This window comes from Chlorocebus sabaeus, chromosome X (assembly GCF_047675955.1).
Source record: "Chlorocebus sabaeus isolate Y175 chromosome X, mChlSab1.0.hap1, whole genome shotgun sequence".
In the NCBI taxonomy this organism is placed as follows: Eukaryota; Metazoa; Chordata; class Mammalia; order Primates; family Cercopithecidae; genus Chlorocebus; species Chlorocebus sabaeus.
This window is the reverse complement of record NC_132933.1, coordinates 51215421-51232611: the sequence shown is the minus strand read 5'-3', so window position 1 is coordinate 51232611 and position 17191 is coordinate 51215421. Positions and strand designations below refer to the sequence as shown.

The 17191-nt window shown below is 40.8% G+C and overlaps 2 protein-coding genes across 2 annotated transcripts in view; one reads left to right on the top strand and one right to left on the bottom strand.

Annotated features, from left to right (window-relative positions):
- Window positions 1–17191, bottom strand: part of LOC103232374 (nuclear RNA export factor 2-like) — a 323480-nt gene that overhangs the window by 166830 nt on the left and 139459 nt on the right.
- On the top strand, window positions 9296–11337 carry TCEAL2 (transcription elongation factor A like 2). Its single transcript, XM_007992320.3, has 3 exons — window positions 9296–9423; window positions 9995–10067; window positions 10426–11337. The coding sequence occupies exon 3, from the start codon at window positions 10453–10455 to the stop codon at window positions 11137–11139; it is 687 nt and encodes a 228-aa protein (XP_007990511.1). The 5' UTR covers window positions 9296–9423; window positions 9995–10067; window positions 10426–10452; the 3' UTR covers window positions 11140–11337.

The window sequence follows — 17191 nt, the reverse complement described above, 5'->3', positions numbered from 1 at the left end:
GCTCCCGGCCTCCCAAAGTTAAAAAAGTTTTTAACTTTTTTGTTAAAAACTAATACGGGAGGCGGGGCCAAGATGGCCGACTGGAAACAGCTGCGATTGAAGGCTGTCACTGATAATAATCAAAACAACGTGTGAATCCTGCGCCAGTAATGGAGGTATCCAGGTTCTATCATCAGGACTGACTAGGCAGTTGGCATGACCCACAGAGAGCAGGGAAAAGCAGGGTGGTGTGTTGGCCCACCTGAGAGCCACACAGGGAAAGGGGAGTCTCCACCCCCAGCCAAAGGAGGCAGTGAGTGAGTGCTCTACCCAGCCTGGGAACCCATGCTTCGTCCATGGATCTGTGCTATTCGTGGTTCAGGAGGTCCCACTCGTGAGCCCATGCCACCAGGGCCTTGGGTCCCAACCACAGAGCTGTGCAGATTCTCAAAGGTCACTTGGCTGGAGTCTGCCTAAGACTAGCGAGTTCCCAGGGGGAGGGGCGGCCATCATAATCGTGGCTGTCTGCTGCCTAAGATGTCTGAGCTCCCTGGGAGAGGGGTGACAACCATCACTAATGCTCCAGGCCTCCATATTTCCCCTGCCCGTGTCAAAGAGACTGGACAGCTTGGACCCAAGAGGTATTTCCCACAGCACAGCACCCTGGCTGTGGCAGATCATGGCCAGACTGCCTCTTCAGACTGAACCCTGACCTATTTCTCCTCACTGGGTGGAGCCTCCCTGAGGAAACTTCAGCAACTCCAGCCAGGGGCTTTGGGACAGAACTCTAATCTTCCTGGACTTGAGCCAATAGGGGAAGGGGTGGCTGAGGCCAAATCAAGGATGCAATCCCATTCACAATTGTGACAAAAAGAATAAAATACCCAGAAATACAGCTAAGTACTTAGGTAAAAGATCTCTACAAAGAGATTTATAAAACACTGATCAAAGTAATCAGAGATGACACAAACAAATGGAAAAACATTCCAATCTCATGAATAGGAAGAATCAATATTGTTAAAATGGCCATAGTATCCTAAGCAATTTATAGATTCAATACTATTTCTATTAAACTAGCAATGACATTCTTCACAGAATTAGAACAATCTATTTTGAATTTTATATGAAACCAAAAAAGGCCTGAATAGCCAAAGCAATGGTAAGCGAAAAGAACAAAGCTGCAGGTGTCACGTTACCTGACTTCAAACTACAGGGTTACAGTAACCAAAATAGCATGATATTGGTACAAAAACAGACACACAGTCCAATGGAGCAGAATAGAGAGCAGAAATAATGCCATGCATCTACAACCATATGATCTTTGACAAAGTCAGCAAAAACAAGCAATGGGGAAAGGACTCCCTATTCAATAAATGGTGCTGGGATAGGTAGCTAGCCATATGCAGAAGACTGAAACTGGATCCCTTCCTTTCACCATACAAAAATAAACTCAAGATGGATTAAAGTCTTAAATGTAAAACCTGAAAGTATAAACACCCTGGAATATAACCTAGGAAATAGCATTTTTTGCGTAGGACCTGGCAAAGATTTCACAATGAAGACACCAAAAGCAATTACAACAAAACCAAAAACAGACAAATGGGACCTAATTAAACCAAAGAGTTTTGGCACAGCAAAAGAAACTATCAACAGAATAAACAGGCAACCTCCAGAATGAGAGAAAATTTTTGCAAACAATGCATCTGACAAAGATGTAATATCGAGAATCTATAAGGAACTTAAACATATTTCCAGGAAAAAAAAAACTCATTAAAAATTGGCAAAGGACATGAACAGACACTTTCAAAAGAAGACATACAGACAACCAAAAAGCATATGAAAGAAATTTTCAACATCACTAATCATAAGAAAAATGGAAATCAAAACCACAATGAGATACCATCTCACACTGGTCAGAATGGCTATTATTAAAAAGTTGAAAAGTAACAGATGCTGGTGAGTTTGTGGAGAAACAGGAACACTTATACACTGCTGGTGTGAATGTAAATTAGTTCAACCACTGTGGAAAGCAGTTTGGCAAGTTCTCAAATAACTTAAAACAGTATCACCATTCAATTCAGCAGCCCCATTACTGAGTACATACCCAAAGGAATATAAATTATTCTACCATAAAGATACATGCTGGTGTACGTTCATTGCAGCATTATTCACAATAGCAAATATATGGAACCAACCTAAATGCCTATCAGTGGTAGACTGGATAAAGAAAATGTGGTACATGTACACTATGGAATACTACATAGCCATAAAAAAAGAATGAGATCGTGTACTTTGCAGCAACATGGATGAAGCTGGAGGTCATTATTCTGAGTGAACTCACACAGGAACAGAAAACAAAATATCACATGTTCTCACATAAGTGCATGCTAAACATTGAGTATATATAGACGAAAATAAGGGAACAACAGACACCAGGGCCTACTTGAAGGTGGATGGTGAGGACTAAAAAATTACCTATCAGCTACTATACTTATTACCTGGGTGATGAAATAATCTACACACCACAACATGCAAATTACATGCGACATGCAAATTACCCTTAAAACACACCTGTACATATACCACTGAACCTAAAATAAAAGTAATTTAAAAAAGAACAATCACTTGACCAGTTCCATCGAATTTGTGAAAGTCGTCACTCCATTTCACTTTATTTCATATACTTCTTCATTCATTTTGTATATTTCATGTTAATTTCTCAAGAAAAGTATGTGCAATCGACCCCAAAAGAAGAGGCTTTTCAGAAAAGCATTGCAAAAGAACATTGAGAGCCAGTTACATCATAGGGCTTGGAGAGGTCATTTCTCCTGTGCTAACCATTTTATTATAACACCTTTCAGATCTATGTGGAGGTTATTGAGATTCCATCTGGGAAAACATACATGATAAAATTGCATATAACTAATATACACACTCTCACACAAATAGATGTATGTTAAACGGTGAAATATGAATAACATTGTTAGATTACATCAATATTAATTTTCTGTAGTGATACTCTACTGTAGTTATAAAAGATGTTGCCATTGGAGGAAAACAGGTAAAAGAATAAGAGAGATTTCTATTATTCCTTATAATTACACCTAAATCTACAATTATGTAAAAAAGTTTTTAAAAATGCATTGTGTTCTTGACCAGGGAGCTAAGAAAACTCACCCAATTGTACTCTTGCTATGTTCCAGTCACTGTGTCAGTGACTTTACATGAATTATCACTAGAATAAAAGTATCTCCTGGCTTTCCCTGAACAGTCCTAATTATTCTTACCTGTTGACCTAGGATCCCATCTAGCTTAACATTTTCCAAAATTTATCATTTTTTAAAATGTACTCTTATTACTGATATTTATGCTAAAATAAGCCAGAATGGGTTTAGGAAATCTTTAGGTCTCAGGGCTGCTTTGACAAATAACAATTTTGTTGGCTTAAGATGATACATGTTAATTCTTTTACAGTTGTGGAAGTCCAAAGTTCAAAATTAGTTTTACTAAAGATATTGGCAGAGCTTTGCTTCCTCTGGAGGTTCTTTTTTTTTTTTTTTTTTTTTTTTTTTAGATTGAAACAACTTTATTTCACATGAACAGGAGCAGAAGTTGAGTTATGATTACGCTCTTAAGATCTCACTAGCCTGTGATTAGAATTCTCAGATTTCTTTCCACTCATTTCTTTCACATTATACATTATGTCCTTTGTTATCATTCTGTGTAAACAACGGTCTCTAAAATCACAAATGATCTACTTCTTAGCAAACATCATGTTCTTTATTATTATTATTATACTTTAACTTCTAGGGTACATGTGCACAACGTGCAGGTTTGTTACATATGTATACTTGTGCCATGTTGGTGTGCTGCACCCATCAACTCGTCAGCACCCATCAACACATCATTTACATCAGGTATAACTCCCGATGCCATCCCTCCCCACTCTCCCCTCCCCATTATAGGCCCCGGTGTGTGACGTTCCCCTTCCAGAGTCCAAGTGATCTCATTGTTCAATTCCCACCTATGAGTGAGAACATGCGATGTTTCGTTTTCTATTCTTGCGATAGTTTGCTGAGAATGATGGTTTCCAGCTGCATCCATGTCCCTACAAAGGACACAAACTCATCCTTTTTTGTGGCTGCATAGTATTCCATGGTGTATATGTGCCACATTTTCTTAATCCAGTCTGTCACTGATGGACATTTGGGTTGATTCCAAGTCTTTGCTATTGTGAATAGTGAGTGCCGCAATGAACATACGTGTGCGTGTGTCTTTATAGCAGCATGATTTATAATCCTTTGGGTATATACCCAGTAATGGGATGGCTGGGTCAAATGGTATTTCTAATTCTAGATCCTTGAGGAATCGCCACACTGTTTTCCACAATGGTTGAACCAGTTTACAATCCCACCAACAGTGTAAAAGTGTTCCTATTTCTCCACATCCTCTCCAGCACCTGTTGTTTCCTGACTTTTTAATGATTGCCATTCTAACTGGTGTGAGATGGTATCTCATTGTGGTTTTGATTTGCATTTCTCTGATAGCCAGTGATGACGAGCATTTTTTCATGTGTCTGTTGGCTGTATGCATGTCTTCTTTTGAGAAATGTCTATTCATATCCTTTGCCCAATTTTTGATGGGGTTGTTTGTTTTTTTCTAGTAAATTTGTTTGAGTTCTTTGTAGGTTCTGGATATTAGCCCTTTGTCAGATGAGTAGATTGCAAAAATTTTCTCCCATTCTGTAGGTTGCCTGTTCACTCTGATGGTAGTTTCTTTTGCTGTGCACAAGCTCTTTAGTTTAATTAGATCTCATTTGTCAATTATGGCTTTCGTTGCCGTTGCTTTTGGTGTTTTAGACATGAAGTCTTTGCCCATGCCTATGTCCTGAATGGTATTACCTAGGTTTTCTTCTAAGGTTTCTATGGTTTTAGGTCTAACATTTAAGTCTCTAATCCATCTTGAATTAATATTCGTATAAGGAGTAAGGAAAGGATCCAGTTACAGCTTTCTACTTATGGCTAGCCAATTTTCCCAGCACCATTTATTAAATAGGGAATCCTTTCCCCATTTCTTGTTTCTCTCAGGTTTGTCAAAGATCAGATGGCTGTAGATGTGTGGTATGATTTCTGAGGGCTCTGATCTGCTCCATTGGTCTATATCTCTGTTTTGGTACCAGTACCATGCAGTTTTGGTTACTGTAGCCTTGTAGTATAGTTTGAAGTCAGGTAGCGTGATGCCTCCAGCTTTGTTCTTTTGACTTAGGATTGTCTTGGCAATGCGGGCTCTTTTTTGGTTCCATATGAACTTTAAAGCAGTTTTTTTCCAATTCTGTGAAGAAAGTCATTGGTAGCTTATTGTGGATGGCATTGAATCTATAGATTACCTGGGCAGTATGGCCTATTCACAATATTGTTTCATCCTATCCATAAGCATGGAATGTTCTTCCATTTGTTTGTGTCCTCTTTTATTTCACTGAGCAGTGGTTTGTAGTTCTCCTTGAAGAGGTCCTTTACATCCTTTGTGAGTTGGATTCCTAGGTATTTTATTCTCTTTGAAGCAATTGTGAATGGAAGTTCCTTCATGATTTGGCTCTCTGTTTGTTACTGGTATATAAGAATGCTAGTGATTTTTGCACATTGATTTTGTATCCTGAGACTTTGCTGAAGTTGCTTATCAGCTTAAGGAGATTTTGGGCTGAGACAATGGGGTTTTCTAAATATACAGTCATGTCATCTGCAAACAGGGACAATTTGACTTCTTCTTTCCCTAACTGAATATCCTTGATTTCTTTCTCTTGTGCACTCAAACTAGAACTCAGGACTAAGAAACTCAATCAAAACCGCTCAACTACATGGAAACTCAACAACCTGCTCCTGAATGACTACTGGGTACATAACGAAATGAAGGCAGAAATAAAGATGTTCTTTGAAACCAATGAGAACAAAGATACAACATACCAGAATCTCTGGGACACATTTAAAGCAGTGTGTAGAGGGAAATTTATAGCACTAAATGCCCACAAGAGAAAGCAGGAAAGATCTAAAATTGATACCCTAACATCACAATTAAAAGAACTAGAGAAGCAAGAGCAAACACATTCAAAAGCTAGCAGAAGGCAAGAAATAACTAAGATCAGAGCAGAACTGAAGGAGATAGAGACACAAAAAACCCTCCCAAAAATCAATGCATCCAGGAGCTGGTTTTTTGAAAAGATCAACAAAATTGATAGACCGCTAGCAAGACTTATAAAGAAGAAAAGAGAGAAGAATCAAATAGATGCAATAAAAAATGATAAAGGGGATATCACCACCGACCCCACAGAAATACAAACTACCATCAGAGAATACTATAAACACCTCTACGCAAATAAACTAGAAAACCTAGAAGAAATGGATAATTTCCTGGACACTTACACTCTCCCAAGACTAAACCAGGAAAAATTTGAATCCCTGAATAGACCAATAGCAGGCTCTGAAATCCTCTGGAGGTTTTAAAGGAGCCTCTATTTTCTTATATTTTCCATCATCTGGAGTTTGCATTCGTGGCCTTTCTTGCTTGGCTCATGGCCTTTCCCTTCATCTTCTAAGTCTGTAGTGTAGAATCTTGCTTCAGTTTTTCACATTGCTTTCTTCTTCCGTAGTAAAATCTCTCTGTTTCCCTTTTATAAGAATACTTGTTATTACATTTAGGGTCTTCCTGGATAATCCTGGTAATCTTCCTATCTCAAGATCCTTAATGACATTTTCAAAGTCCCCTTTTGCCATATAAGGTAAAATTCACAGGTTCCAGGCACTAAGACCTGGATATCTTTGAAGGCAATTATTAAACCTACCACAGATCTCCACTTTTTACTTCCATTTTTGCATGGTTTTGTCTGGTAGTGTGTGAGACATCCTTGTCTTGTTCTGGTTCTCAAGGGGAATGCTTCCAGCTTCTGCCCATTTAGTATAATGTTGGCTGTGGATTTGTCATAGACGGCTATTGTTATTTTGAGGTACATTCCTTCAATATGCAGTTTATGGAGAGTTTTTAACATGAAGCGATGTTGAATTTTATCCATAGCCTTTTCTGCATCTATTGAGATGATCATGTTGCTTTTGTCTTTAGTTCTGTTTACGTGGTGAATCACATTTATTAATTTGTGTATATTGAGCCAAACTTGCATCCTGGAGATGGATCCTACTTGATCATGGTGGATACATTTTTTGACATGCTAGTGTACTCGGTTTGCCACTATTTTGTTGAGGATTTTTGCATCCATGTTAATTAAAGATATTGGCCTGAAGTTTCCTTTTTGTGTGTGTGTCTCTGCCAGGTGTTGGTATCACTTAGTGATTTTATAGTGTTAATATATGTCTATATTTATTTTACTGATGGAAATGATACTTTTATTCTGCAATAAGAAACAAAAGGTCTCTAGTGAATGGTATGTTCAGTAATGGTTACTTTTCTAAGAAAATGGATGACAAACATTTAACTTAAAATATGTTTAATCAACATATATTATGCATCAAGAGAACTGTCATTATATCTTCTTCCAAAGGTAGTAACTACTTGAGGAACAATGTGTCAATTTATTACACGCAAATGCAAAAGTTGTGTTGACTTCTCATTTTGTGAACAGATCTTTTAATTTAGATAAAATGACATTTCTTTGAATTTAATGATACTAATTTTGAATTCCACATTTTTGTGTATATGTTTTAAAAGAGGAGAAATAGTTGTTAATACTTTGGCTCCATTAGCAAAATAACTTAGCAAATAGTTACCAAAGATAGCTTAAAATTACTATAATTAGATGATTAAAACAGAAAAGCAGTTCTTTTCAACTGATTTGATATTATTTTCATCAAATTCTTGAATAATTGTAATAATTTTATGAAAGTTTATACTGAGGAAATGGAAACACCTAGCCTCTATAATTCAGGAAAAAATTCAACATTGAGGACAGTACTGTTGATTATGTGGTGATAATGACAAACACACATATTGATAGAGCAAAATATTGTAGGAAGATCGAAGTTTTACTAAATGAAGAAAGATGTGTAGCAGAAATATAATCAGAATTGTTTGTGTAACATACATAATTCATAATCATATAATCATGATAAGGCATTTTGCAAACCAAAATAAAAATAGTTGTTGCCCAGATTTACACACACAAAAAACACACGACATACACATGTATATGTACACACATATATATGTACACACATATACATCTACACATATATGTGTGTATAAATAAACATATGTGTATATATACATATACATGTCACTACACTGTAGAAGTTAAAATATTGGTAACTTTTAGTTTTTGTGGGTGGTAGCTTCACAAATGTGAAAGAAAAGGAAAGAAAAAAAGACAAAGGATGGGCAGGGAAGGAAATAACAGGACAGGAAAGAAAAGGGAAGGAAGAGGGACAAGCAGGGATCAATAATAAGGGTGTGTTGTAAACCAAGAACTATGATGAATTCGTGCATCTGAAATTCATATTTAAAAGGTTTTAATGCTTTCTTTTCTACCTGTCTGACATTCTCTCTCTATGAAAACTGATCAAATGTTGGAAGGTAAGTTTCAAGTGTGCAGAGAGGCCAAGGGAGATGGCAAGAAGGAAGTTGGTGAAATAAATTTGGGGTACACGGGCTTTGAGGTCCCTCAGGGACTCTCGGGCGGTGATGTCCAATAGAGAGTTGGCAAAGTTGATATGAGACACAGAGAAGGGAATAGCCTGGAGATGTAGATCTGGGAGTCATCGGTGCTTTCTGGAAATGAATGAGATCACACAGGGAGAGACAACTTGAGGACTGAGGAGAGAGGAGGCCCAGGACAGAACCCCAGGAACACCGCCACTCAAGGCGGCAGCTCAGCTTCCTGGCAGGCATCACTACCCCGGGCTCTGGAGTCAGGCAGAGCCAGTATTGAAAGTGGGCTGTGGAGTTCTGGGGCTGAGCGCTCTTGGCAAAGTCGAGTACCCTCTCTGATCAGCTGTCACACCTGGCGATAATGGGCATCAGAGAGAGATGCCTTGCGAGGATGCTGTGAGCTGTGTCAGGTAAAGCACCTGGGGTCAGAAAGCCACCCCTCCTCCTCTTCTCCGCGACCCCACTTTGCTACACAAACGCACCGAGACTCCGACAGTCCCCAGCCTCCGGTCCCTCAGGGATGGAAGATGAGGTATGTCAGGCAAGAGGGGGCGCCGAGCTCCAAGGTGAGGTGTGTCGGGCAAGAGCTGGGCCGAGCTCCAGTGACGCGGCGCTCACGTGACCCGTCGGACGCCTACGTGGGCACCAGCCCCCGCGCCAGCCCGCCAGCCAGCCCAGCGGTCGGGTCCCGGCGCCCGCGCAGAATAAGCTGTCTGAGCTGCCCAGACTGCTGGGGAGCAGCGAGCGGGCTTCCGTGAGCCGGAGGAAGCACAGGCGTGTCCTGGGTACCCGCAGGTCAGTGTGAAAGCGGGCGCTGCCGGCGGCCCCTGGGACAGGGGTGGAGGGGGCTGGCAGTAGGATTGGGGAGGGAGCGGAGAAGGAATCCTGTAGATTGGTGAGGAGGGGGATGCCTGCGGAGCGGACCGGGGCGGGGACAGGGGAGGGAGAACTCCCGAAGCGAGCCTGGCTCGCCTTCACGACGCCCCCTTGCACTGAGTCCTCCATCCATTTTTAGTGCTAGAAATGAGGGGTGGGGGTAGCGACTCCGCAGTGAGACAGTGAAACGTAGACATATTCTAGAAATAATCCCTTCTCACAGTCTACGCCCATAGAAACACCTGATCTCCGCAAAAATGGGGTGGCGCTGCGGCAGGTTGTCTCAGGGAAGGGGGACACAGAGACAAACGCAGTTTGGAAAGCATCCTCGTTTGGTGCCCGAGGCCTGGAAAGAAATGGCGGCTGGGGTGCGGGGGATGTAGGGGAGAAAAACGTTGGGTGAACAGGGCCTGGACTCAGGAAAGGGAACCGAGTCCCTGTGTGCCCGCTGAGCGCGCAGTCCCTGCCCCTGTCTCCTGTCTGTCCGCAGGTCTGCGCGTCTGTTGTTCCCAGCGCTCTAAGAGGCCTGAAAAGGAGGAGCAACCTGTCCAGAATCCCCGCAGGTCCGTGAAAGCAGGGGGCTGCATGGACAGGGGCCCACAAGGGTTGAGTGTGTGAAGGACCCAGCTAGGGCCGAATCGGGGCCCCTGCCCTTCCCCCCACCCACATGAACACACACCTTACCAGGCTGAACCAGTGCAGAGAAGGTGGCAGGGCCTGTCAGGGAACAGCTGGCTCACGTGTGTGGGAGGAGTGGCAGGCTACGTGGTGGGCAGAAGGCCCTCTTGGAGGTCCGGTCAGCTTAGGGGAACCCTCACCAGGGGTGAGATGCAAGTAGTATCCAGACCTGCATTCCACGCCAGGCCCTCAGTCTCCCATGTCTCCTCTTTGTCTCCTCTTCCCTCAACCCGCATCCCCCAGGAAAGGAAAAGGAGGGGAAATCTCGACATGGAAAAATTCTTCAATGAAAATGAAGGAATGCTTTGGAACCAAGGAAAGATAGAAAATGAAGAACAGCCACCGGACGAGGGAAAGCCAGAAGTAGCTTGTACTCTGGAAGACAAGACCTTAGAAAACGAGAGAAAGACAGAAAACAAGGGCAAGACAGGAGATGTGGAACCGTTAAAGGATAAAGAAAAGCCAGAGAGTGCAGGAAAGGCAAAAGGAGAAGGAAAGTCAGACAGGAAGGGAAAGTCAGAGATGGAGGGAGGATCAGAGAGAGAGGGAAAGCCAGAGAGAGGGGGAAGGGCAGAGGGGGAAGGAGAGCCAGACAGTGAAAGAGAGCCAGAGAGTGAGGGAGAGCCAGAAAGTGAAAGGAGGTCTGAAGGAAAGCGCCCAGCTGAGGATGATATACCCAGGAAAGCCAAAAGAAAAACAAACAAGGGGCTGGCTCAGTACCTCAAGCAATATAAGGAAGCCATACATGATATGAATTTCAGCAATGAGGACATGATAAGAGAATTTGACAACATGGCTAGGGTGGAGGATAAAAGGAGAAAAAGCAAACAGAAATTGGGGGCGTTTTTGTGGATGCAAAGAAATTTACAGGACCCCTTCTATCCTAGGGGTCCAAGGGAATTCAGGGGTGGCTGCAGGGCCCCACGAAGGGACACTGAAGACATTCCTTACGTGTAGTGTCCCTGTCAGGCATTTATCAGGCCATATGTTTTAACCTTATGGTAACACTTTGCTTTAGTTGTTCCTCCTGCTACCAGTAGCCTTTTGACCCACCTGCCAGTGCTTGCTCGCTCTATGTTTCAGTAGCAGATTTTCACACATGTGCATTTCAGAGACGTCATGATTCATGGAAAAATAAAGCAGCTTGTAATATCATCTGCAGAATCTGTCTGTTTTTGTTAAATACATGAAAGGTTAACAGTGGTTTTCTCAGTTGTGAGCTAGCAGATGATTTCATTTCTTTGTTTTCTTTCTTTCTACTAATCTTTCTTTTCCCAGAGAACACAAATTACTTTTCTCACAAAAATAATAAAATATTTTTAAAAATCAGAACACAGTATGTAAAAAACAAAGAGAATAACTGTCCAGTGAACTTATGAAGTTCAGTAGAGACACTTAAAGTTCTTGTTGTCAGAACTTAAAACGATAGGTAAAATTCACATTACCTACCTGTGGGACTCATCTGGAGAAGTCAACCTGGGGTTATTACAGATCCATTGCTCTAATGGACAGTCTTGTTGTTTGTCAAATGGAGATAATACTTTACTTTTCAGAACTGCTGAGTGGGTTGGATGAGGTAGAGAATATATGTGTTGGGTTGGCATCTACTTTCTCCCCTGCTCTAGCAGAAAAAATACCCCCTCAGACACTTGGAAGAGAACTAGGGTAAATCTTACCTGTATCCAGGAATAAGTCTAGGAAACTGAAACGTGGGTGCCATCCTCTCTTAGACAATGTCATGTCCACTGGGCACTGTGCTCCTTCTTATAAATCTTGCTCCCATTGATGGGAGCCCTAAAGCTCCCATTGATGCTGATGGGCTGAAGTTCTCAAGATAACAAGGTCCGGTTGATTTCCCTGGAGTCCCCAGTGAGCCAAGCCTACTGACCCCATTCCACGACCTATGAAAATGTGGATAAAGTCCCTTTCCTCACTTTAGAGTTATACTCGCCCAATAGGGTAACATCTCAGTGATACTTCAGTCCCTGGGGGATTTCAGATTTTTAGTAAAACAATTGTTTCTATGCTTGTTGGTTTGGAAGTGTTTGCATACAGCCATCTTTCTACCAAATTCAGGGATAGAAGGCTGGGGTAAAATTTGAGTGACACACACTCATCTGTTCTCATCTGTCAGTGACTTGTATGCTTGACTCATCTTTCCTTAGAGGAATTTCTCTTCTAGGAAAGTTCTTCCAGGTCTCACCTTACCAGTTTAACACCCCTACCCACATTTGTAATTTTTAGAGCAATGCTACTGAAATAGTGGTTCATGGACTAGCTGCATCAGCATCAACTGAAAGATAGTTAGAAATGTAGAATCTCAGATCCTCACCCCAGACCTACTGAATAAGAATCTTTTCTGGTTTTAATAAGATCTGCAGGTGATTCCTGTACAACTTGAAGTTTGAGAAGCAAGGTTAATGAGGAAACTCTCAGTCTTCCCAATTCCACCTTCTCATGCTACATGTGCCTAGAAGGATAAACACATGTGCTTCATAGGATGCACATCACATACTTTTAAATGGACCTGTGTTTGTCAAACTGAAGTTTCACCTTCCTACATTTGCAGAGTTTAAAACAAATTCAGCGGGTCAAGACCTGCAATATTTTTAAATGAAATAGGATATAATAGATTCAACCAGAACGAGATAGTAGACATCAGATTATATGGCAGGTAGGCAGGATTAATATTATTTTCTGAAATTTGTATTTCAGTTATGTATATTTGAACAATATGTTTCTGACTGTGGGGTGAGGTTTTCTAAAATTGAGGAACATTGGACTCTGCTTGTCAAAGCACAACCTGTTCTTTATCCTGGTATCCCTAATGCCTAGCACAGTGCCTGACAAGTAATAGGTTCTTGATAAATTTGTAAATAATAATACCTGAGTCAAGAATTCTTGTCCAAGATCATTCCCTGTCTACATAAATAACTGTGGACTCTATATCTCATTTACTTGCAATTCTAAAAGGAACACCATGGAGAAGGGTTTGTACCACGAATTTAACCTTATCTCATTTATTAATGCATTTTTAAAGTATCCTAGTTTGTCACATGTCAGAATCACCATAAGACTTCACCAAAAATGTGAATTTATAATCCCCACGTCAGATCCACTAGGTGGAGCTCTATAATTTCCATCTTAAGCAGGCTGCCTGGGTGATTCTGATTCATAATAAAGGCTAATCACCACTGATTTATATATTCATTATGATCTCGATCATATTAACTGTAAACCATAAGTTAAGCAGAAAAAAAGATTTATAGTGTATCTTTTTTGGTGGGGAAGGTGAAAGCTTTTCTAAGTTCTAAAACAAAGGTTAAGAGTAAAAATCCATAAACTCAAGGTTTAATATATTTATTGCATAGAACCTGAAAGTATCTTTAGAGCAAACCACACCTATAAACAAAGGCAAAGTCAAAGCATATCATAGTATAGTGTATTTCCTCCTCCAGATGCCATGATAACTGTGGCAGCTGAACAGTTCCACTGCTAAAGAAGTCTCTTGGGACCCCAAATGGTGATGATTGCAAATCTACAGTTCGTTGGAGAAAAAAAAAATGGATGCAACATAGCAGCAGCATTAAGGAGAAACATCATAGTCAAAAGCTGTCTAATAGTAAGGGATCTGGAGTGGCCAGGTATGAGCTTTGATTATCTTCCCTCTTTATAATAGCCCTGGCAGGATGCACTTCTCTTTTCAGATCATGAACCATTAATGTATGCATAAAATACTTTGAAACCAGAGAACGCAAAATAGAGTCTCAGTCCAGGTTTCTGGTGCATTACTGGTTGTGTAAGCATATTCTTGCTATGTAGCCAGTCTCAACGGCAGAGCCTTTGGCAATATGGTTCACTGAGACTAGATTTAAATGATCAATCTCACTGTCATCAATAAAACTAACAGGCTGGTAAAAATCATCCCAAATTCCTCAGACCCATGATTATCAAACAGCACTCTTAATCAATATGTTCTATGCCTTTACCATGGGTCAATGCCACGCAGGCACATTTCTTATTTTGATAGAAAGCTCAAGCAAATCTCAGCCTTGCTGGAGTTCACCCTCACAAAATAATATGCTTTTTATCCTCCTCCTTACCATATGCATAAAACTGCAGGCACAATTCCTAATAAGTGCTATTAACATGGCCCTCACTCATTTGTGGATATCTCCTCATCTTCCCATCCCAATTCACTCTCCATTCTTCTTTACCCTGCTCTGTCTCCCAAGGGACTCTGACCTATATGGACCGCATCAAAGGGCTCCCTCATCCTCTGGGAGCCAGCAGTGGTGAGTGCAATCAGGAAATTTGTTTCCCAACTTGTTCCCTGCAGTGTTGTCAGATGCTGGTGGAGTCCCTTCTCCCAAGATTCCTAGGCTCTGCACCTCCAACTTTTCATTACTCCTCTTTCCCTCTGTGCCTCAGGCCTACTTCTGGTAATCTCACCTTTAGTAGCCATGGTGTATTGCACTACTCACTTTTGTTCTCTAATACCCTCCCCATACCTTTGTCTATTCTCCTTTATTAAGAACTGCCCTCAAATTTTCCACTGCAAATATACCCCCTGTTTCCTGCAATGTACTTTTCAGGTACAGTAACAGATACAGGAAGTCACCCCAGGAATTTGGTTCCTTGTAAATTTGAGGGAAAAAAATAACCTACTGACAATAGGGTTGAGAACAGTAGGGAGAAGGCAATAGGAGAGGTTCACAAATACATGGTATGTAGTAGTATGATGATAACTCATACACCACTGGTGGCATGAAATGAAGTGCAAGTGAAATCTAAATCTTTGAGAAATCAAATGGTTATGCTACTTAAGTACTAAAACAAAAATAATTACCAAAATGTTTCTGGAGTCATCTGTGTTCATCTAACAACCCTAGAGAGTATGCATGGAAAAAAGAGGACATTGGAAGTTACAAAAATACAACAGAGAACATATATACAGCACCAGAAAGCCTCTAAGGCAGGGTTGAAGGAATCCCTCATCTTAGGGTAGATATAGCTGTGAACCAAGGCTAGGTCTTCGTGGTGTTGCAGTTCCGTTGCCAATTAAATGCTCCAAATGCAGTCGCTTTTACAATAAAGTAAGGACACTAGTAGAGAAGGAATAGAACTGTGATACATGGGATAGCGGCATTTGTGAAGACATACTCCGAGGCATTAAGAAATGCATTTGTGAGAGGGTCAAGAGCATCTTTGAAGATTTCTGTGGGCCTGTGCTTTGTAGGCTGGAGACCATGGTGGAGAATGCTGCAAGAGAATTGTCCTACCTCATCTTAATGTGAATTATGGAATCCCAGAGCAGTGGAAGTCAGGTGACGGGGCTTAATTATCTGAGACAAGGTGAGTGGACCTACCACAATAACCACAGGATTTGAATGGTAATTAGTGAATTTTTGGCCCACAGGGATTTGTGGTGATAGCTAATCAGAGCATTCTTTAAAATGAAATAATTGGGCCACCTACTGGATGCTGCTTGACATATTCAGGCAGAAAAAAATCTCTAGGACTGCAAGAAAGTCTAACTCAAGATGCTGTAGTATGTTTTCTAAACTTCTTACACAACTGAGGGGAAGAAAGGGTACCTCTAAGGAATGATCTTGCAGCCACTGGTGTATACTGTGAATCTTACATCAAACCTTTCCCAGTGGGACCTACAGACACTTTTCAGAGTGACTGTGCACTAAGGAAAATAAAATACCAAAATCTTCTGGGAGTTATTAGCTAAAGGCTCAGAACTGAGACTAATTTCTGGAGACCTCAAACTGTATCATAACAAATAATCAGATTGGGGAGCTTGTGAGATGCTGTGTAGAGGAAATAAGCCAATAACTGCTCTATATTTGGAAAGTAACTCCTGGGTGCTGGCTGGTACCCAACATCTATGTTATTCCAAGTAACTATGCACCTAGAAATATTATCATGAACTAGCCACTGTTTAGTTCATCAAACTACATAACTAGATATGCACAGCAGAATTCTATTTTAAGATGAGAATTATACGTAACTGACTGAATTTAAACATGACTAAAAGGCACAAGAAAACTACATAAGCAAGAAGTTCAGACTCTCAAGGTACTGTCTCCTACTGCTTGGCCACCTCCCTATCAACCTACATTTGTGGCCTAATGGAACATTCCCTGTAACTAGAGAATAGAAAAGTATGGGTCTGTTTTATAGATGAATGTGCATGGCATGCTGGAACCCACTGGAAGAGAAAGGCTGCTGTACTACAATCTCACTCAGGAAAGACAGCAGCGGGAAATCTTACTAATGGGCAGAAATTTCAATTATATAACTTGTTCACTTGGCATGGAAAGAGAGACAGCCTGATTCATGAGCAATAGCATGTGAGTTGGCTGGCTTTTCAGGGACTTGGAAAGAACAAATTTGGAAAATTAGTGATGAGGAGGTTTAGGGGAGAGGTATGTGCGCGAACTGTTCACAAGGTAGACAGAGTGCCAAAATATTTGTTTCTCAATTAAATAATTACCAGAGGGCATCTACTATGGAAGAAGTTCTTAATAATTAGGAGAACAAGAAAAATAACATTTTTAGCAATGGTAGATCACCTTGTTTCAGAGCAAACCCTCCCATGAAGATCTACTAGGAAAGCTGAACAGTTTCAAACAATCTGTTTGAAAACATTGGGGAGCTAACAAAGTACTGAAGACTTGTGTGACCAAAATTTTAAAGACAAAATAATTCCAGATATATGAAACCTAGACTTGGTATAACTTTTTTCTTTGAGACATTTGTTGATAGGAAAGTTGAGGATATTAGGCTGAGAAGCAGTGAAGTTTCAGCAGTTTTAAAAGGCTGGGACACAGAAATTGAAGTTCAGGTTCCAAGGGAGGAAGGTTCCTGGTATACGTCCTTGAATTTCCATTGGTACCAGGTAACGTTATGCTCTAGAAATAAAGATGAATGGAAAATAAACTTATTTTCACAATATCTAAAGCCTGGCTTTAAATAAGGTCAGTCCCAACTTGAATTA

What these genes read in the sequence shown, in the direction of transcription:
- TCEAL2 (XM_007992320.3), top strand. Translation starts at nt 10,453, where the DNA reads ATGGAAAAATTCTTCAATGAAAATGAAGGAATGCTTTGGAACCAAGGA.